Source organism: Musca autumnalis, unplaced genomic scaffold (genome assembly GCF_047663935.1).
Source record: "Musca autumnalis isolate F117 unplaced genomic scaffold, ASM4766393v1 scaffold_2, whole genome shotgun sequence".
NCBI classification, from domain to species: Eukaryota; Metazoa; Arthropoda; class Insecta; order Diptera; family Muscidae; genus Musca; species Musca autumnalis.
In genome coordinates, this window is record NW_027411755.1 from 138,031,079 (window position 1) to 138,055,012 (window position 23,934).

The window sequence follows — 23,934 nt, forward strand, 5'->3', positions numbered from 1 at the left end:
GTTTTCTATAGAAAATTTGTTGGGACATCTAGTTTTCTATAGAAAATTTGTTGGGACAACTAGTTTTCTATAGAAAATTTATTGGGACAACTAGTTTTCTATAGAAAATTTATTGGGACAACTAGTTTTCTATAGAAAATTTATTGGGACAACTAGTTTTCTATAGAAAATTTATTGGGACAACTAGTTTTCTATAGAAAATTTGTTGGGACAACTAGTTTTCTATAGAATATTTTGTTGGGACAACTAGTTTTCTATAGAAAATTTGTTGGGACAACTAATTTTCTATAGAAAATTTGTTGGGACAACTAGTTTTCTATAGAAAATTTGTTGGGACATCTAGTTTTCTATAGAAAATTTGTTGGGACAACTAGTTTTCTATAGAAAATTTATTGGGACAACTAGTTTTCTATAGAAAATTTATTGGGACAACTAGTTTTCTATAGAAAATTTATTGGGACAACTAGTTTTCTATAGCAAATTTATTGGGACAACTAGTTTTCTATAGAAAATTTGTTGGGACAACTAGTTTTCTATAGAAAATTTTGTTGGGACAACTAGTTTTCTATAGAAAATTTTGTTGGGACAACTAGTTTTCTATAGAAAATTTTGTTGGGACAACTAGTTTTCTATAGAAAAATTTGTTGGGAAACTAGTTTTCTATAGAAAATTTTGTTGGGACAACTAGTTTTCTATAGAAAATTTGTTGGGACAACTAGTTTTCTATAGAAAATTTGTTGGGACAAATAGTTTTCTATAGAAAATTTGTTGGGACAACTAGTTTTCTATAGAAAATTTGTTGGGACAACTAGTTTTCTATAGAAAATTTGTTGGGACAACTAGTTTTCTATAGAAAATTTGTTGGGACAACTAGTTTTCTATAGAAAATTTGTTGGGACAACTAGTTTTCTATAGAAAATTTGTTGGGACAACTAGTTTTCTATAGAAAATTTGTTGGGACAACTAGTTTTCTATAGAAAATTTGTTGGGACAACTAGTTTTCTATAGAAAATTTGTTGGGACAACTAGTTTTCTATAGAAAATTTGTTGGGACAACTAGTTTTCTACAGAAAATTTGTTGGGACAACTAGTTTTCTACAGAAAATTTGTTGGGACAACTAGTTTTCTATAGAAAATTTGTTGGGACAACTAGTTTTCTATAGAAGATTTGTTGTTGGGACAACTAGTTTTCTATAGAAAATTTGTTGTTGGGACAACAACTAATTTATTATAGAAAATTTGTTGGACAACTAGTTTTCTATAGAAAGGTTGACATTTGTTGGGACAACTAGTTTTCTATAGAACATTAAAATAAAATATATTAATAATTAACAAATTAAATTGATTTGAACACTTACCGTACTCGAAAGTATTAGTACTATCCACGTGACTAGTGGCAAAAATATTTTCATTTTTGCTATAAAGAAAAGAAAGAAGAAAAAATTATTAATAAAAAATGGCCACATACAACATTAAAGATGCATAAAATTAGTCATATATAATGAAATGCCTTTAAATACCACTCTGATCCTGCTTCTTGTCTTCCTTTGTAATAACGAAGAAAACAAGAAATATCTTAAACTTCTACTTTATTTGACATCTTTCATTTGAAGTTAACTTAAATGTATTTATAAATTCTCTTTGTGGTTATCTTTTGACAAGTTTTTTTTGTTGCTGCTTAAACGTCCTTCATGGCTATTTTGCTAAAATTTCACATGGTCGTCGTGATCAAGAATTTTTTCATGGTTGCTGCTGTTGTTTGTCCCTTTGCGCAAAAATTCCCTCAAATCAGTTACAAACTTAATTGATAGCAGTGTCTAACTATGACTAATTAATTACACTTTTTCAATGTCAAACTGTCACTGTATTGGACGGAAACACACTTCCAGCACACATGTGTTGCCTGAACAAAGCAACAAAAGTATCCAACGAAAAGAAAAGGGCGCCATTAAATAGGCGGCATTATTTGTAAAAAGACTGACGACTGTCCACCAGTCTAGTCTGAAAAAAAGAAAACAAAGAATGGACAAACGTCTGATTTTGTGGCCATAGAAAAACAAGTTGCCTGGCCTTATGATCCAATCCACCATACAGCCAAAAGGATTGACCACGTTAAAATTTGTTGTTAGTGCAAAGACATTTCGCAGCTCTTCTTTTTGGCCCGAAAGAGAATTGCGTAAATTGATATTCTATGCATTTTAAGCATAACAAGTGTGTATAAATCAAAGGGCCATCCATATGAAATGTAAAGGAGTTAAGAAGTCAGCTAGCTAGCTGCTATGTGAGGAGCGTATGCAGAAAATTCTCATCTGTCTGGCATCTTCTGACAAAATGAAGAATTTCCAGCTGTCAAATATTCTTTGTAAACTGCTTAGAAAGAAATCTTTGATTTATCAGCTACAACATTAAATGAGACACTAATATGTTGAGGACATTTTTCTCTTTTTGTATGTGAAACGAACAGAGAGACAAAAGGGAAATCATTATTCAAAGATGTTGCTAGAATTTGTCTTTGAAGAAGGTGCTCTTAAGGAGTTGACATTTGGAATTTCTTGCAATAATAGAATTTTGACGTTTTTAAAAATAGAATATCATTTTTTATGTTGTAATTATTGTAATAAAATCGAGTTTTAGGGTTTTTATAAATTACCTGTTAATTAGTCTGCAACAGAAAAAGTCTGTCTTGCAGTTATTTACAAAAGAATCTTATGGATGCTTGTAGTATAAAGAAGATATCCTACCTTCGAATTTTGTTTAAATAGGCTTTCAAAGAAAACAACTTTGTTTTTGATATCCATAAAAGTTAATGCATGATTACATATATCTGAGTGAATTTTGTTTCTTTTTTTTGCACAGCAAAGGCTCATAAAACACCTACTCTAGCTCTTCTATTTCCTCCAAACAAGTTTAGGAACCAAAACAAAACAACAACAAAAAAGTAACTTCTCAAAATTAATAGATCAAGCTTATATTTTTGGAGTATCATTTTTAACACATTGCTTATATCATATTTAAATAAATCCCCAATGACTAATTGGTTATATATACCAAACAGTTTTTAAATCTAAGACATTTTTATGAACATCAAATACCAATGATGCTAATACAGAGATGATGATAGAAATGATGGTTAAGTGATGTGGATGATGATATCATCACACTTGTTTTTTTTTAACAAATGACACAGATTTAATAACACCAACCAACGGTGGTTAGCATCTAAGGCAAAACCATTCAATCATCATTGTCGAGCAAGTCAAACCGGACACACACACAAATACTTGTCTTTAAAAAGCAGACTTGGCAAAAATATCAAATACCAGTTTATTGTGTGGCTTTCAATTCAACTGGTTGTGTTTCTTTGTATTTACCTAAATTTGTGGAAATTTAATTTGTCAAAAAAAATCTCCGTTAAATGAAATTCTATAAATTGTTTATTATGCTAATCTGATTTCTTGATTTTTTGGCGTTTGTTTGTTATTTAAATACAAAAGTCAAGGATGAAATGCTGATGCTTCTAACAATTCGTTTGGAATTCTTAAATGTCATTTTGGAAACTGCCAGCTATTATTGTTTGTCCACAAGGTACTTAGCAGCTTGTACGCATAATTTTGACAGTAAACTCTGATTATACAAATCTCCACAATCGTCATTGTATGCCAGCCCCTTAGGTGGAATCCATAAATGTTAGTAATTATTCATATGTTGACAATAATTAAGTTTTCTGTTAATAATATAGATGTCAATTGAATATTTTTTTCCTGATAAATGTCATGCTGGTTGTTTTACCCTTCTTTGTGGAGGGTACATTAAGTTTGTTTTTCCGTTTGTAACGCAATGAAATAACAATTTCATATCCGTTTATTCTAGTTACTATAGCATTTACAATAATTGAGCTAGAATGCTATATTTTTGCACCCGATTGTGTTTTTTTCCATAGGCAGATCACGTTTTTGTATAGCCCATGTTTTAATATTTAAATGGAATAAAAGTTATTCTAATCATTAATAGGCAAAAGATCATTCATTCGTGCAGCAGGAAATAATTTTTTGACAATTTTTTTTCAGTTCATAGTATTTTTCTAAAAAAAAATCAAAGTTGTTTTTTATAATAAAATGGAATAAATGTTATTTCAGGCATTAATAGGCAAAAGTTCATTCATTCTCACTAAAGGAGAGAATGTCAAAAAGTTATAACCTTAGCCCCCATATAACCATTAGGGTTAAGACTTTTTGACATTTTTCCTCAAAAATGATTTCCTGTAGTGGGAATGAATGAACTTCGTCCTATTAATGTCAAAAATAACATTCATTACATTTTATTATAAAAAAGATACCGCACAAATCACTTTGAAAAAAAAAAAATTGAAAAAAGTCTATTAAATTAAGAAAAAAATTTCAAAAAATTATTTACTGTTGCACGAATGAATGAATGAATGAATGAATAGCCTTTTGATTATTAATGACTAAAATAACTTTTATTCAATTTAAATTTTAAAACAGGACCCGCACAAACCACTTTTAATTTTTATGATTTATGAAATAAAATTATATATACTATAAACTGATATATATGTTATAATACGATGATAAAATTTGTGTAAAAAAAACGGTTATGTTATTTTGGTTATATCGAGTGCCCCTATATTTTGTTTTCAGTTAAATATCAGTGACTTCAAAAAATGGCCAAAAGTTCTGAAAAATAAAAACTTTAAAAGCTTTTTGTGCGGAAGCTTTTTATTGAATCACTTTAAAATTAACATTTTGTGCAATCTTAGGTAAAAATTCATCGAAATATCATACAGGGATACGAAGTTGTAAAAAAGTCATAATCCTAATAACCATACCTCCCGATTTTAGGTATTTTAACGATTTTAGCAAAATTTGTTTAAGAAACTACGTCAAATTTAACATTTGAAGTTCTCAGTGATGATAAAACTTCCCTTCCAAAAATTTTCAGCGTAGGTCCATGTTTTGATAAAGTTCCCATATAACTATACTTGCCAATTTTCGTTATTTCTAACCGAATTAGCTGAAATTTGCCATTTGAGCCCATGTTTTAATATTTAAATGGAATAAAAGTTATTCTATTCATTAATAGGCGATCATTCATTCGTGCAGCAGGAAATAATTTTTTGACAATTTTTTTTCAGTTCATACTATTTTTCCAAAAAAAAAAAATCAAAGTTGTTTGTGCGGGACCTTTTTATAATAAAATGGAATAAATGTTATTTCAGGCATTAGTAGGGAAAAGTTCATTCATTCTCACTAAAGGAGAGAATGTCAAAAAGTCATAACCTTAGCCCCCATATAACCATTAGGGTTAAGACTTTTTGAAATTTTTCCTCAAAATGATTTCCTGTAGTGAGAATGAATGAACTTCGTCCTATTAATGTCAAAAATAACATTCATTACATTTTATTATAAAAAAGATACCGCACAAATCACTTTGAAAAAAAAATTGAAAAAATTCTATTAAATTAAGAAAAAAAATTTCAAAAAATTATTTACTGTTGCACGAATGAATGAATGGCCTTTTGATTATTAATGACTAAAATAACTTTTATTCAATTTAAATTTTAAAACAGGACCCGCACAAACCACTTTTAATTTTTATGATATATGAAATAAAATTATATATACTATAAACTGATATATATGTTATAAAACGATGATAAAATTTGTGGCAAAAAAAAAACGGTTATGTTATTTTGGTTATGTCGAGTGCCCCTATATTTTGTTTTCAGTTAAATATCAGTGACTTCAAAAAATGGCCAAAAGTTCTGAAAAATAAAAACTTTAAAAGCTTTTTGTGCGGAAGCTTTTTATTGAATCACTTTAAAATTAACATTTTGTGCAATCTTAGGTAAAAATTCATCGAAATATCATACAGGGATACGAAGTTGTAAAAAAGTCATAACCCTAATAACCATACCTCCCGATTTTAGGTATTTTAAGGATTTTAGCAACATTTTTTTTTTGGCGCAACTACGTCAAATTTGAAATCTGAAGTTCCCAGTGATGATAAAACTTCCCTTTCAAAAATTGTCAGCATATGTCCATATTTTGAAATAGTTCCATTTAACAGTACCTGCCAATTTTCGTTATTTGTAACCGAATTAGCTGTAATTTGCCATTTGAGCTCCCCAATCAGGTGCTTTGTTATAGCCCCCATATGACGGTACCTCCCGTTTTTCAATATTTTGAGGATTTTAGCTACAATTTGAGACCGCACAGCTGTAATTTGACATTTGAGTTTCTATGTAAATTGTTAATGTAGGTTCGTGTATTGACAGTTCTCCTACCGGGCGCGTCTCCACCAGCGGATAAGGGGAGGTGGATGGTCTTGCTACTCCACCATAAACTACGGAATTCACTTGTGACATTACCTGTCTAGGGTGCAGTGGTACGATCCCCTACCTCTGGAAACCTTTGAGTTTCCCGCGGACAAAAAACTGACTATGGGGGTGTTCCCCTAAAACAAAAAACCAAATATGGAAGTTGGAAAACAAATAAAAGTTACGGTGCAGGACCTAAATAACTAAGTACCGGCGGGACCAGTGATCTTCCTGCGAGTCACACCTCGTCGTCTTCAAGCGTTCGTCAGCAAATATCTCCCACAGATGTGGGTGTCTTGGCTTCTGTGGTCGACGCTACGGCTACAAGCACACAACCGAAAGGAAAAATGGAGGAGGAGACATGGAAACTTAGGGAGAGTTTAGTCTGGGCCCAACCATCAGAGACTGGGAGCGATTCTGACTCCGAATCCGACAGCAGCAAAATTAATACCACCGTTGTGGAAAACAGAGGATGTCCACAAGATGGTAGAAGAAGTAAGCGAAAGTATCGCAAAACTTACAATGGAAAAAGTGCGGTGGACTGGAGCTCAACGACGGAAGTATAAGAAGATCCAGGCGCGGCTAAACAAAGAACAGCGGAACAAACCAAAAGAGATCAACAACAATTCTTTTACTTCCTCGGAAGCAGCGAAGAGGTTTAGATCGGAAGTATAAGAAGATCCAGGCGCGGCTAAACAAAGAACAACGGAACAAACCAAAAGAGATCAAGAACAACACTTCCTCTGAAGCTACGAAGAGGGTTAGATTTCCAGAGAAACAAAACTCCGCCAAACCAAGTAAGAAGAAAAAAAAACTTCACACCTTCAAATGCCAGGGAAACCAATTTATAACCCACGCGAAGGAGACTGCCTAAAGAAACCTTAGACGGAGGGCGAATCGGCGAGCTCGGACATGAAGAGGGTGAGCGCGACCGCAGAATCTTCCGAAAGTACCAAGCACAGAACAGAACGGAACAGAAGCCCAGGTCTATTCAGAAGAGGATGACGGTCGCTCAGATCAGAGTGGAGCCGCCATCTAATTACGCCAAGGTAGCCAGGAAACACTACAGAGACGTAACGGTAACATCGGATTTTAAGTGTTTAAGAAATTTAAGGTGGTTTTGTTCGAGGGACTATCTTTATTTTGGCACATGAGGTTCCCAGAGGTCACAAAACTTCTACACAAAAATTGTGAACCGAGGTCCACATTTTTGTATGACCTAATTTAGGTATTTGAGGTATCCGCGCTCCTAAAATGTCTCCTACGAAAATTTTAAACTGGCATGAAAACTAACTATTCCATTTTAGTTCAGAATGTTTTATGGTGGAGGGGACAAAAAAAGTTCGGTCCGGCCGAACTTAACAAATTTTTTACTTGTTAAACAAGAAGCAGTAAGGAAAGAATCAAAGTCGGGCTAGGGCAACTATATAATAATCTACACCATCACAATTTCAATATAATTTGGCAATTTTTTTCTCAACCAAGTTTAACCACTCACGGTGCTCTTGAACCAACTTTAAATGGAAGGTGCTTACAGCTGGGAAGTTTTTATAAATAATAAATAAATTGCGGTCAAAGTTCACATTTTTAGCGATTTTTGTTTGTTTTTGGATGTTTCTCATCTATGAACATTGCTATTTCAGAATCCGCAAAAACTTCCCAGGTGTAACCGGTTTTTATTTAAAGTTAGTTAAGGCACACCGTACTACACGACATTGTTGTACAAGGAGGCGATACAGTCAGTGCATTGTCCCAATTGAAACTTCTATATCTCAAAAAGGTCAATCTTGTAGATAATTTTCACAGCTACAACATTTTTTCTAATCCAACTTCGATAAGACTTGCGGTTTCCAAGCAAAATTGTGAAAACCCAAAAACACCTCAAAATGACAACTTTAATCGCGATTTATTTAAAAAGCGCTCCGCCGATTTTTTTGGTTTATTGATTTTTCTCATCTATGAACATTGTAGTTTCAAAATCCGCAAAAACTTCTCAGGTGTAAGCATCTTCCATTTAAAGTTGATTAGAGAGCACCCTGCCCTGTTTTTGTAAAAAATTTATTGTTCTCACAAGAATTGTCAAATTTTCTTGATCGATTTACTCACCTTAGTGCATAATTGGAACGCTGATTTTAGAATGAGGAATTCTTAACTATATTATAGAAAGTGTCTTAGGAGCTGAGCTATGGATGCCCAAATTATTACGAATATAGACGAATGAACAAAAAATATTTACAAAAACAGGGGGTAAGCCACGTTTTCGAAATTTCATCGAATACATGAAACCGGCCGCAAATCTATATGGAAGCTATATCCAAATCTGATCCATTTCAAAATAATTTCGTGAATTTATTTCTGATCCAATTTTCGCCCAATTTCTTAAATTTCGTCAAAATTGGGTAGACATGAGTACTTTAGGGCGTCATATAGATGAAATCGGGCAAAAATACGTATGGAAAGTATATCAAAATTTGAGCCGTTTTCAAAATAAATTTGCTCAAGTTATTTATAGAAAAAAATCGTCCACATTCTGAACCGATTTTAATATAAATTGGCAAATATATATCTTGACCGAATTCCGTCACACATTAAATATTTCATCGAAATTCCACATACATAAATAGCGTGCATCGAATACATGAAATCGACCGGATATATGAGTGCTGTATACAGATCTGAACCTATTTCAATATAATTTGGCAAATTTATTTCTAGACCAAATTCCGTAACATATTCCAAATTTCAATAAAATTCGACATACATTACGGGTTTGTTGCATAAAATACATGAAATCGGCCGAAAATATATATCACAGCTATATCGAAATCCTCAATTTTTCCGCTTATTTGGACAATAATTGCGACCTGTACGTTACGAACTGACGGTCATGGCTAAATCTACTCAGAAAGTCATTCTATACATATCCCTAAAGGACACAAGGCTCAATCTCGTGTCCCTAAGCATGTTAAATACAAATTCACAAAGACATAATACCCTTTAGCACAGTCTGGTAAAGGGTATAATAACTTGAATAAGCTATCCACTTAATTTCAGAATTGTGGAAATGTATGAATTACATGAATTATTATTTATTTTTATTATCCGCATTTCCTTTAATCGCATTTACTTATCTTTCCTTCAAATTCCTTCATTCTAATTCCAAACAAGTTTGTGCCTTAAGTCTTTCGTTTACCATGAACAACCCCTTCTTCTTTATTAAATGTATCTTATCTCATTAACATTTAATTTTATTCCAAGATGTTTTTTCATTGCATTAATAAAATGTTCTGACAAGAAAGGAAGGGTACTGTCATCGTGATGAGAGGCGCTATCTAAATATTTGACATTTCGCATTGACCATAACTTGGCATGAAATTATTTCATCATAACTTGTGCACATAGCTAAATGCTTGTCTCATGGCAGGAAATTCTTAAGAGAAACTCGACTGGCTGACAGAATGGGTAACTGGCTGTTGCAAACATGGTGGGTACCTTGGTGTTAACCTTTTGGGCTAACCAATAAAAAATATAAAATTATGACCATATCGTTCGTTCATTCGTTCGTTGTTGTATTTTGCCATGCCATGCATATTAATGACATTTTTAGCACAGTTTTCATTTGGTTAAATTTGTACAACATCTGTTAACATGGCTAGAAGCTTGTTGTTGGCTAGGACTATTGGACTGGCGCTGATTTAAACGCCCAATACGCCCGCTTATTTTTTTCCTGTCTATCTATGAAGCTGACAATGAGCTCTGATCATGTTTATTAACCAAGAAGTATTGCAGCAGGAACAACAACAACAATATACATTATTAATCAAGTCAGAGTCAAACGTAAAACAAGAAAACCTAGAAAATAAAAACAACAACAAATACTTGAAGATGGCACTACAAACAATTAAGGCAATAATAACGATGATGATGACGATGTTTTCTCTACGTCTCTTGTGAAAATGGATGATGATGGTGCACGGGCTTTTTTGGTTTAGCATTATTACTTCATTAAGTTCTGAACTATATAAGGAGTTGAAGAAAATAAACAAAAATTAAGAATACCAACCAACATCCTTATGTTGATTGTGCGTGCGTGCTTGTGTGAGAAAATTCATACGTACAAACATATACGGATATCAATAAAGCCCTGCTGTTGCCCTTTGGGCCATAGATTTCATTTTGTGTAGATTTTGTTCATTTAGAGCATATTGTCGAAGCATTGTTTTACGAACGCCTCAAGAGCTATCAAATGATTTATGAGATTTTAATGAATGAATTTTACAACATCTTTAACAAATGCGTGTTATGACCATGTTGGTTTGTTGCTGTTCTTGTTGTTGTAAAGTGTTTACAACCACCAACCAGTTTCAGTACATCACACACATAAGGGGGGTCACATTTTTAGTTCAAATAGTTTCATTTGTAAACATAATTTCATCTTTAACCTTGACATTAAAATTACACAAAATAATATTAATATTGGTTTTTGGAATTTTATCTGGTTTGGTTGTCTTAGATTTGAGAGGAAAGGTCAAATATTAAACCTAATTACCTGGGGCATAAATGTAAGTCAATGAATGATTTGTTATAGACTCAAATACATATTGTCGTGTAACTATGTATGTGACCTGCTTATGTTAGGGGAATTCTAAGCCTAGTTTGGAATACTTTAACACATTTTTCTGCATTTTACTTATGGTTGGCGCTTTAACTTTTTCCCGGTCCCCCAAAGAGACGTTAATAGAAAGAAGGCTTTAACAACAACAATTGTAGTTGTCATTTTATTTATAATGCAACACATACATACTTGTGACCATGCATTACCAGGTGATGGTGTTAGCAGCACCAATATCTGCAGTTCCATCATATTTTCTATTCGTAAAATCTAGTTAAACCGGAAACTTAACGCATTTTTTGCTTGCCAAGAGCTATGATGTGTATGTTACGCTTTGGAATATTTTGTATTTTTCATGCATTTGTTGGTTTGTTGGGGTTTTTACTGTCTTTTAATTTTTGTTAAAAAAATCCTTTTCTTCGTTATTTGTTTGTCTTTCTTGTGGAGAGCACAGACTATGTTTTTTTTAATTATAGGTGAAAAGAAAGCATGAAGAAATTGTCTAATAATCGGTATTACATATATTTTTTATATTATCCTACAATTGACCTGTTTTATCTCGATTTACTCCGGCGCATGAATGAGTGACAGTAATTCTGATAAAACTTGAGCATCAGTATTTACCTTTGTTCATGTTCATGTCCAAGACCAAAGATATTGATGAGTAGACCTTATACCTTACCCCGACAGTCAAATTGTTGTAGGCTTAAAGTTGAGAGTAGAATATCAATATCAAAAGTTCGTACTCCCTTGAATGTGGAGACAGCCAGAAACATAAACGTGGGAGAACTCTAATCTCTATACTCAGCTCACACTACACAGGTGTTTGATGAACCCTTCTACGTCCCCACTACGCACTATTGCAATGGCTAAATATTTCCCATATAAATTCGATAATAAAAGTGATTTAAAATATAAAATAGCCCTCTCTCCTCTTGTATGTATATCAGTGTTTGAAGTGACATACACATGCATGTTTTCTACAATCAGCTGTTGTTGCATTTTTATTATTCTACTAGGCCTAGTATGCAGCATACCAAAGAGTCAACAAACAGCATTAGACGTTGATAAGCATGTAAACCGACGAGAATAGACCCTGAACGCAATAAGACTTTTGGTACATGTGCTCGATTCTTGTTGACTTCGCAAAATAGCTTTAGTGGTTGAGACCAAAACTGAAATGTTCATAAATAGATTGAAAATGACATATGCTTTACAGAGTTTTTGTTATTTTCTGAAATGCTTGTTTTGTATTTAATAAATATGTATATACAACGTCATAGTGTATGAGATACTACATGTGCGTAGGAATATTTTATGGCTGGACATATGTTAGTGGGTTTAAGATAGACATTTGCCAGGAATTCAGATAGAAAACAAAGCAGTATTGAACATTCCAGTATTCCAAAGGAACAAAAATCTGTGGGATCATTAAGAATAACTGACAAATAAATACTAAATAAACATACAATTAAAATAAATACAATTAACAAATAACAGAAACAAGTAAACAAGCGTTAAGTTCAGCCGGGCAGAACTTTTATACCATCCACCATAAAATATTCTGAATTTAAACGGAATAATTATTTTCTATCCTGTCCAGAATTTTAGGCTGAGATATCTTGTGACCACTGGTACCTAAATAATCTAAAATAGTATAAAAAATGTATTCAATCGGTCGGGAGCCTTATATGGGCCTATATCAAAGTGTGGAACTATGTTTTTTGGTGGATAATTTTTGTGACCACTGGGCACCTCAAATGTCGAATTGCAGATATTTGTTAAAAATGTAGCTAAAATAAAAAAAACTGAAATCGGGAGGTACCGTTATATAGGGGCCTACCATGATGAAAGTTTTTCGAATTGCAGATAGTTCGGTCAAAAATGCCGAAAATGGGGAGGCACCGTTATATAGGGGCTATAACAAAACAAAGACTTATGGTGACAATTTATATAGGGCATACAAAAACATTGACCTATGTTGCAAGTTTTTGGTGGAGATGTTGCGTGACCACTGGAAACCTCAAACGTCAAATTACAGGTAGTTCGGACACAAAATTTAGCTACAATCCTCAAAATACCGAAAATCGGGAAGTGCCGTTATATGAGAAAGTATTGTTATAAGGGGCTATACCAAAACATGGGCCTGTTTACAGCTTTTGTTTGGGATATTCTGTGATCACTAGGAACCTCAACTGTCAAATTACAGGTAGTTCGGTTAAAAATTATAGCAAAAATCCTCAAAATAGCGAAAATATGGAGGTACCGTTATATGGGAGTTATAGCAAAACGTGGACCTATATTGACAGTTTTTGGTGGAGATGTTTTGTGATCACTGGGAACCTCAAATGTCAAAAAATTTAGCTACAATCCTCAAAATACCGAAAATCGAGAAATTCCGTTCTATGGGGCTGTTCCAAAACGTGAGCCTATGTTTACAGTTTTTTGAGGAGATATTTTGTGACTACAGGGAACCTTAAATGTTAAATGACAGGTAGTTTGGTAAAATAATGTAGCTAAAATCCTCAAAATACCGAAAATGGGGAGGTACCGCTATATGGGGGTTATACCAAAACATGGACCTATGTTGACAGTTTTTGATGGAGATGTTTTGTGATCACTAGGAATCTCGACTATCAAATTACAGGCAGTTCGGTGAATTTTTTTTTTTGCTAAAATCCTCAAAATATGGAAAATCGGGAGGTATCGTTATATGCGGGCTACACCAAACATGGACCTATGTTGACAGTTTTGGTGGATATATTTTGTGATTACTAGGAACCTCAACTGTCAAATTACAGGTAGTTCTGTCAAAAATTTTAGATAAATCTTCAAAATACCGGATATCGGGAGGTACCAAACAAGGACCTAGGATGACGGGTTTTGGTGGATATGTTTTGTGATCACTGCAGGTAGTTCGGTCAAAAATGTAGCAAAAATCCCCAAAATACCGAAAATGGGGAGGAACTGTTAGCCCATCTTCGAACTTGACCTGTCTATGGAAAAAAGACCCTCGGGTAAAAAATATAGCGCTCTAGCTCAATTATTGCGAACGCTAGAGTGATTACAACTGACGGACATGGCTATATGGTCTTAGAATTTTATCCTGATCAAGAATATATATATGTATATATACACTATTTCAGAATCGTTTTATCCAGTCAAAATTCTGTAGCTTTTAAACGGATAAATTTATTTTCATTTTGTTTTTTTTCTGTTTGGGTTTTTCTCTTAAAAATTTTTTTCTTCAGAATTCCTTAAAAGTCTCATAAATTATTTTTAATTATTTTTTTTATATATATTTTTTATTATATATATTTTTATTATTGTTGTTAAAACGTCTAACTCGAAAAAAAAACTATAATAATAAAAATATTTAAAAAAAAAGTAAAATCAATTTTTAAATTAATTTTTTCCAAAATTTTTTTTTTTAATTTAATTTTTTTTTTTCAATCAATATTGAAAAATTTTTATAATATTAAAAAAACAAAACAAAAAAACAACTATAATAAAAAACATTTAAAAAAATTTAAAATTAATTTTTAAATAATTTTTTTTTAAAAAGTTAACTTTTAAATTTTATTTTTTTCTTAAATGCATAAATTATACAACTGTTTGTATTAAAAATTAAATTATCATTTAAAAATGTTTAACATTTTTTGAAAAATTATTTTAAAATTTAATTTTTTTAATTACAATTTTTTATTATTATAATAAACTTTAGTGATAAAAATATTTAAACAAAATTTGAAAAGAAATTTTAAAAGGAATTTGCGAAAACTAGGTCAAACGCCAATAAATAAACTATGATAATAAAAAAATATTTTAAAAAATGTAAAGAGAATTTTATAATGATTTTTTTCAAATTAATTAATTATTTTTAATTAATTTTTAAAATTAATTTCTCGTTGGAGTCGAGCTTAATGATCGAAGATTTTTTGAAAGTGAAATAGGAGAGCCAAACTACACAGCCACAACTATGTGACCTGATTGCGCTGATGGTAGCAGCTCATCGGGCATATCGGCTGTGGAGTGGCTTCTCTTTCATCGATCTTTTCATTTCTCATGCATTCAAACTGTATTGCTTCAGAGACAAACGTTTTTTTAGCACAGGCTTCGGATGTTATTAGTTTGGACGCTAACACGCCGTTTTAACACCTTTCCATATGTTTTTCAAGGACGTGGGTTCAAAGCCCAGCCTGATTCAAGCTGATTTTAATTTATTTGAAAATTCTGCCTATTAGAGCGAAAATCATTTTAATTTTAATTAATTTCTCGTTGGATTCGAGCTGAATGATCGAAGATATTTTACAAGTGAAAAAGGAAACCCGAAGATTCTAACCCACACTCTAACCAGAAATTATTTAAAGAAAGAAAGAAATGGATTAAATTTATGTTTTTCCTATTTCCCCTATTGATATAATTGGCATGAGGAGATACTGGCCTTTTGAAAATTCCCACATTCCCAAATAAACAACCTACCTTAAGTTCCGCAAAGTTATCATAGACAAAAATATTGTTGAAATCACACCTTAACTAGCTGCTACTTCCACTTTCGCTTGTCATATGGGGAGATTAGAATACCTTTTCGTTATTACATCATAATTCTATTTAATACTCTTTCGAAAATTTGTCACAAATCATGGTGGTGCTGGACAAGTTCAATTACCTAACTATACACTGATACTTTAAAATTCTAAACAAGTTTGTTCACCTTTTCGGGAAGAATGTTTAATTCCTCTTCACCTGTTATCCGAGAAAGAAAAGAAACAAATGTTCTTTTATACGGTTAATTTCTTTCGTTTTTTTTTGTCCAAAAGCAAGTACCCTCAAGTGTCTCAGTACCTAATGACTCGCAAAAGTATTTTATATATGTATGTCTTTTTGAATTGTAGTTGTTGTCTTTTGAACCATCATCGTTACTTGAGTGATTCTGCCTAGTTGTTGTTTTCACCAAGTGCGTGCTTAAAATTTTAACAAAAATTATAAAATTCATGTAGTGTGTCTTTCACGTGTTTTTCTGCCTTTTCGTCTTTTTTTTTGGGCTTTTGGAGAGTCATCAAGAAATTGTTTTTAAGCAGGAAATCCTCTTATGTGTTTATAGTTTTGAGAATAGAATAATACTTATTGTCCATTGTGTTTTGGATTTGTAAAAAAAAAGAATAGCAATTGTTTTAAACCCCTTTTTAAATGGTGGTGGCGCAACAAAAACATTTTTAAAGAGTCGCACGCTTCTCAGCATTGATGATGTCAGGGGCAAAAATGATTAGGCAATTTTTTGGAAGATGTAAGAAAATCCCTATGATTTTTGAATTTCTTTAGAACTGACAGAGGCACAGCCAAAGCCCCACAAACATTCCCACACAAGGGTGAACTACGGACTGATGTTTATCCAGAAATTGATTGGCTAATTGATTTTAATATGGCAAAGTCAAAGACATGTATTGCTCCTCATTCATTTCGAGTGGACACTTAAGATCATAGTTTAAATTGGGTAAACAATGTAAGTGATCGGCGTTTATTATAAAATGTCTCAACTTAGATTAATATCAAAAATGTTAACTTAGAAATCAAATAAATTAGGACTTGGAAAATATTAAATTATTTTATACACACATTTTAGGATATTTAAAGGCCTTGACAAATTTTCGTTGTATTTTCCTTAGTTGCCGTGGATTATCATTAAAAGTAACTTGTTCCCACAAAATAAGTTTCATCACATCTGAAGAGGCAAATGTATTTTATACCAATTTAATTTAAATAAAAAATAAATGAAATTTAATACTTTAATACTTTTCAAAAATCTCATTAAAATTCCTCAATATGCAAAAAACCCCATTCTGGACACAAAGCAAAACCACAAATCCTTTGCTTAACAAATCCCTTTTGCCAAACTTGTATTTATCTAGGCTCAAAAAGAAACTTGCCATACCTTGTAGCTGGTGTTATCGTGATTATGCTTCAGGTGTATATATTTTATTTAAGCGTTTATTAGCTGATAAACTAAACTAGATAACAATGGCAAGACATAAATATGACTACAAATACAACAACAAGAACAAAACAAAAACATCTTAAGCTGGCAAATAATATTCAAGAAGTTCTAGTTTTGGTTTTCAAAACCAACACAAATCTCAGAAATGTAGCAGCTTTTACCAAGCAACAACAACAAAAATTATGATATGAAATTGTAGACCATTAACAATACTGGGTGTTGAAATTTTTATTGTCCTAAGCTGGATACAATGAGATTTTTATGATGATTTCTTTGCATGTGTGTGTGCGTTTTGTTTTTTTTTTTTTTTTTTGCCACGGAGTTTGACCACAAGGAAGTGTTAACATGTAGCAGGTTCTCTTTGTTTTCAGGTTTTGTTTTATATCTAACTATTATAAGCTTCATATAGCCTTGGGTCTTAAGGGAAACATTGCTTTTTATGGTTAATACCATAATTTAATATAAGAAAGTTGTTTGGTTTACACCCATCAAAAAAAGGTTTTGGTTTGTTTGCGATTAAGTTCAGCCAAAGGAGAGGTGTAGTCGTAGTTGACCACAAAAAGTAATACAAATCCTAGTTATGGGTGGGGAGAACCTGGAGAGATCATATAAAGTACATAGTTATTGAAAGATGTCAAAATGTGAAATCCTTTTTGTGGGTCTTGTAATGTTTCTTAGGAAGAAAAAATAAATAAATATAGAAAAGGATTTAAGAAGGCTTCAAAAAATCTGTCTGCTAAGAATCCTCCAGAGAGTCTATTTTCTGAGATAAGACTCAGTTTGTTGAGTATTCAAATGCTGAAGCTTCAATACGTCCTTAAACTACAGCTTACTACAATTGATCCGACAATGCCGGGGCAGCATTCCTTCCGAATACATGTAATGTTTATCAGAAGCCTTACTCTCCTTATATTCAATTTCCAATAAGCCCCAAGAAGCCTCTCGAACTCTTTTGAATCACCATTAGAATTGACCATCTAAAAACCCGGAAAGATAATAACAATCTTCCCCTAAGGAACATAAAAACTATTCATTACATTGACCCATATCTTTGTGGCATAAGTCTTTTATTTGTTCCACAAAACTAGAAAACAAATTGGAACAAAACCAAACAAATTGTTATTAAATATGACCCCGTTTTTATGTGAATAATGTTATTCATATTCTAGTCTTTCTGATGGATGCTATTTGATTACCATATCATGTTTAACTGGCAAGAATGCTTCAGCTAAGCTTTAGTGATATCATCTAATATTTCTGTTTCTGTTTTTAATCTGATCTTTTGACATTATCTTTTATTCTTTCCTGGTTTATTTCACAAAATGAAACCACAAAGATGGCATAAATTTGTGCTGTTGATAGTGGCTTTTGTAAGAAGTGATGCTATTCTAAAACCCGTTTGTGTCTTAAGTCTTTTGTTTTGCATAAAGCATTTTTACGCATATTATCATAGCTTTATGAATAGCGGTGTTGCTTTCTGGTCATAATACTACGATGAAATAACCTATTTTCGTAAGCGGAATATTCTTCAGGAAAAAAATAATTTCAAAAGCATTTAACACTTAAACCGAAAACGAAAGAAGATTAACGATTTGCTCACATTATGGAATTTCTTAGAGAATATTAAAAAATAAGCTTAGCTATGTGGCAATAATATTTAACAAACCAAACATAATTCGCATTTCAAGAAATAAATACTATAACCTCAAACCAATAACTATCATAAGTTGTTATCTTCCAAAATAAGTTGCAAGTTTTCCGTTTTAATCCATAGTCTATACTTTAATTAATAAATTTCCATAAAAATACACCCAACTAAAAATATACATTTGCAATCTGGTTTCTCTGATTTCCTCTCATCCTCTACCCTGCATCCAATTTCCAGTATATCTCTTTTTGCACTTGGTGGAAAATCTTCATTTCTTCTTCTTCTCTTTTAAACAACAAGTCTTAAAGTATGCCGATGGTTAGTTTTTTGTTTTTGTAACAAAATGAAAAAAAAATCAATAAAAAAACTACAAACGAAACCAAGAATGTAACTGTTAATTTAAGCTGTTAGGAAAAATAAAGTAAAAAAGAAGAAGAGTTCTATACTAGTTACGGCTAACGATGAGTTCTTCTGCTTATCTTAAAATCCGAAAGAGTTTTTAGCACCCACCAGTTAGTTGTACACGTTTCAAAGAATGGTACTGCCAGGCTACAGCTAATGGTGGTCATCTGAAGATATTGCCAAACTGGTTACAATTGTAGCAGCCGTAGCAGCAGCGATAGCAAAATTTCAGCCTCAACGTCCTCAAATGCTTGTTAAAAGTGCAGTCACTACTTAGTTAACACTCGTGCTTGAGGAAACACACAGCTATACAATATAACACACATTGGTGGAACTTTTATAAAAAAGAGAATAATTCCATTCTGATAAATTTACTAAGAAAACTTTGATCCCTAGAGACTTTTGCATAAGAAAATTTCATTTTGATTTTTTCCAGAGGAAAGCTTTATCTAGATACAAATTCTTATTAAAGCGCTATAACTGAATAAAATGGTCTAAAAAATAATAATTTTTCTCAGTAATTTCTCTAGGAAAAATTTATACAAATCAAATAAGAAATTACAGGGTTACATTTTTTTAAGAAAACTTCCTTTGGATAATATAAGAAAAACAAAATACGAAAAATCGCCAGGATCCTCTTTTCTACAAGAAAAAAATTACAAAGTTATACTATTGTATAAGTAAAAATTTATACTGATAAACTTTTCTATAAGAAGAATTAATCTGGATAATATTTTGAATATCTGGATAAAGTTGTTTTTTATGAGAAAAATGTGCCAGGATTAACGTGTCTATAAGCAAGATTGATCCGGATACGTTTTTGTATAAGAAACATTTATCCGGATAACCTTTTTATAACCAAAATTTATCCGTATCAAAAATCCATCAAAATAATTTATCCGGATATATTTTTCACTCAAATAAATTATACGGATAAGATTTTCCATAAGAAAAATTTATGCGGATAAATGCCATTTATAAGACAAATTTGTCCGGATAAACTTTTCTATAAGAGAAAATTATATAAGAAAAATGTATGCGGATAAACATTTCTATAAGAAAAAGATCTATAAGAAAATAAACTTTTTAAAAGAAAATAAAAAATTTTGATCCGGATAACCTTTTTGTAAATAAAATTAATCCGGATAAAAGAAAAACAATTTATCCGGATAGATTTCCCATACAAATAAAATTTCCTGATAAAATTTTCCATAAGAAAACTTTTCTATAAGTATAACTTATCCAAATAAATATCGTCCATAAGAAAAAATTGTCTGGATAAACTTTTCTATAGGAAAAAATTATACGGTCAAATAATTCAATAACTATAAGTGATCCGGATAAACTTGTCGATAAAAAAAAATCGATAAAAACAATTTACCTGAATAAATTTTTTTATAAGAAAAATTTATTTGGATAAACTTTTCTATCTATCCAGATAAATTTCCCATCAAAGAATGGACCGGATAAATTTCTATAAAACTTTTCAATTGGAATAATTTATGTGAATAAACTTTACTTTAAGAAAAGTTGATCGGGATAAACTTTTTGTAAGTAAAATTAATCTGGATAAAAGAAAATTTATTTCATAAACTTTTATATAAGAGCAATTTATCCGAATAGATTTTCCATACAAATATATTGTCCGGATAAATTTTTCCATAAGAAATCCTTATCCGGATGAAAGAACAAATTGTGCAAATAATCTATGTGATAAGAAAAAATTAACCGCATAAACTTTTCTTTAAAATGTGTTATCCGGATAAACTTTTCTTTAAAAATGTTATTTGGACAAACTTTTCTTCAAAAAATGTTATCCGGATAAACGTCTCTATAAGAACACATTATCTGTAAGAAAAATGTATTCGAATAAAATGTTCGATGCGGAACATTAATCTGGATAAACTTTTTTATAAGGGAAATTTATTCGAATAATAGAAAATTTATCCTTATCCTGATAAACTTTTCTATGAGAAAAATTTATCCGTATAGATTTTTCATACGAACAAGTTATCATGATAACCTTTTCTATAAGAAAAATGTATCGATATATTTTTGGTATAAGAAAAATTTGTCCGGATAAACTTTTCAATTATAAAAGATTGGGGATACAAGAATTATCCAGATAAATTTTTCTTTAAGAATAAGAATAATTTATCGTAAAATTTTATGTAAAAAATATCCGGATAAACTTTTCTATAAGAATAAATTATGCTGATAACTATTTCTAAAAGCAAAATTATTCGGATGACTTTTTATAAGAAAAATTGTCCGAATAGCTTTCTCTATAAGAACAAAATTTCGGATAAACTTTTCTATAAGATCAAGTTATCCGTATATATTTTCCATAGAAATAAATTATCCTGATAAACGTTTCTTTAAGAAAAATTGTCTGTATAAGTTTTTCTATTAAAAAATATCCGGATAAACGTTTCTATAAGCAGAACTTATACGCATACATATTTTTATAGGTGAAAAGTATCCGGAAAAAATATCCGGATAATATTTTCTATAAGCAGAGCTTATTCGGATAATTTTTTCATAGGTGAAAGATATCCGGAATTTTTTTATAATAATATTTTATCCGGATAGATTTTTCATACGAATAAATTATCCGGGTAACCTTTTCCACACGAAAAATTTATGCGGATAAAATATTTTATTTGACACTAAGCGCCCACGATTTGGCGTAAAAGCAATAAATAATAATACTAATATTTTTTGTAAAAGAAAATTTTATATACTTTTCATAAGTTCATCCAGATAAATTTTTCTTTTTAAAAATTATACGGATAAAATATTTTATAGGAAAAAATTATTCGGCTGGACTTTCTTTTAAGAAAAAATTATTCGCATAAATTTTTTGTTATAAAACCGGATGAAAGAACAAATTGTGCAAATAATCTTTGTGATAAGAAAAAATGAACCGCATAAACTTTTCTTTAAAATGTGTTATCCGGATAAACGTTTCTATAAGAACACGTTATCTGTATGAAAACTTTAATCGCATAAAATGTTCGATACGGAACATTCATCTGGATAAACTTTTTTATAAGGGAAATTTAGTCGAATAATAGAAAATTTATCCCGATAAACTTTTCTATGAGAAAAAATTATCAGGATAGATTTTTCATACGAACAAGTTATCCTGATAATCTTTTCTGTAAGAAAAATGTATCCATATATTTTTTAATGAGAAAAATTTGTCCGGATAAATTTTTCAATTATAAAAAAAATTAGGGATAAACTTATCTATAAGAAAAAATTGTGCCGACAAAATTTTCTATAACAAAAATTATTTAGATAAATATTTCCGTAAAAAAGAATTATCCGAATAAATTTTTCTTTAAGAATAAGAATAACTTATCATAAAAAAGTATGTAAAAAATATCCAGATAATCTTTTCTGTAAAAATAAATTATGCGGATAACTTCTTTTAAAAGCAAAATTTTTCGGATAACTTTTTATAAGAACAATTATTCGAATAACTTTTTCCATAAGAACAAATTTTCGGATAAACTTTTCTATAATATCAAGTTATCCGCATATATTTTCCATACAAATAAATTTTATATTAAAAAATATCCGGATAAACGTTTCTATAACTTATCCGCATACATATTTTCATAGGTGAAATCTATTTGGAAAAAATATCCGGATAAAATTTTCTATAAGTAGAGCTTATTCGGATAAATTTTTCATAGGTGAAAGATATCCGGAAAATTTTTGTTCTAAGAATAATTTATCCGGATAGATTTCTCATACGAATAGATTATCCGGGTAACCTTTTCCATAAGAAAAATTTATCCGGTTAACATATTTTATAAGACAACTTTTCTAAAAGAAAATTTTATACGGATAAACTTTTTTATAAGATAAATTTATCCGGATAAGCTTTTCTATAAGAAAAATTCATCCAGACAAAATTTTCTTTTTTAAAAATTATCCGGATAACATATTTTATAAGAAAAAACTATCCGGATGAACTTCTCTTTAAAAAAATTTATTCGGATTAACTTTTCGTAAGAAAAATGCATTCATTCAAATACTATTCTATAAGAAAATTTCAACCGGATAAACATTTCTAAAAGAAAAATCAATCTGAACAAATATTGTATATAAAAATATACAGATAAACAATTTTATAAGAAAAATTTGTGAAAAAATTATGCAGATCAATTTTTCTTTAAATGTATCCGCATAAACAATTCCATAGGAAAAATTATTCGTAAAAAATTGTCTTTAAGAACAATTTATCCTGTTCTATAGTAAATTATACGTATAAACTCCTTAGTAAAATAATATTTTGGATAAATTTTCAATAAGAAAAGGCTATCTTTTCCAGTAAGGAGATTTTCTTCCACAAGAAGGTTGTATCTTTTAGAGAAATGTACTTGCGTGAAAGGATGAGCTTTTCTCTAAGAAAAATCTTTGCGGATAATTTTTTTTACGGAAAATGCACCTGAATAAAAGTTTTTCATTACGAAATGTTGGTGTAAACATTTCATTTTGAAGAGTGAGCTATTTTGCTGCTAAAGTTCGTTTAAAATAAATTTTAAATGGGGAAAGTTCAATAAAATGAACTTTTTATTCAAAAAGTTCATTGGAATGTGCTTTTCTAAAGCAAAAGTTCATTTAAATAATGGTACATTTTGGATGAACTTTTCCAAGGAAAATTAATGAACTTTTCTTTGAGAAAATAATTCCTTGATGAATTTTATAAAAAAACAATATCGAGCATGAAGTTTCCTATGGAAAATCATTCTCATTGAAAATTTCTATGGGAAAATTGTTCCACAGTGGATTTCTCTATAGATAAATTTCATTTTTATGAACTTTTCTTCGGCAGAGGTAGCAACAGTTTATTTCCATAAAAAATTCTTGGTAAATCTTCATTTGAATGAACTCGCCCCCACTGTTCCACCACCAATCCAATACTC

The 23,934-nt window shown here is 30.8% G+C and overlaps 1 protein-coding gene across 1 annotated transcript in view; it reads right to left on the minus strand.

Moving 5' to 3' along the window:
• dpy (fibrillin-like protein dumpy) overlaps positions 1–23,934 on the minus strand; it is a 310,858-nt gene that overhangs the window by 179,651 nt on the left and 107,273 nt on the right. Inside the window, exon 3 of the mRNA XM_073969448.1 lies at positions 1,359–1,417. Within this exon, the coding sequence (XP_073825549.1) occupies positions 1,359–1,412 (54 nt within the window). The 5' untranslated portion in view covers positions 1,413–1,417. The remainder of the gene's footprint in view (positions 1–1,358; positions 1,418–23,934) is intronic.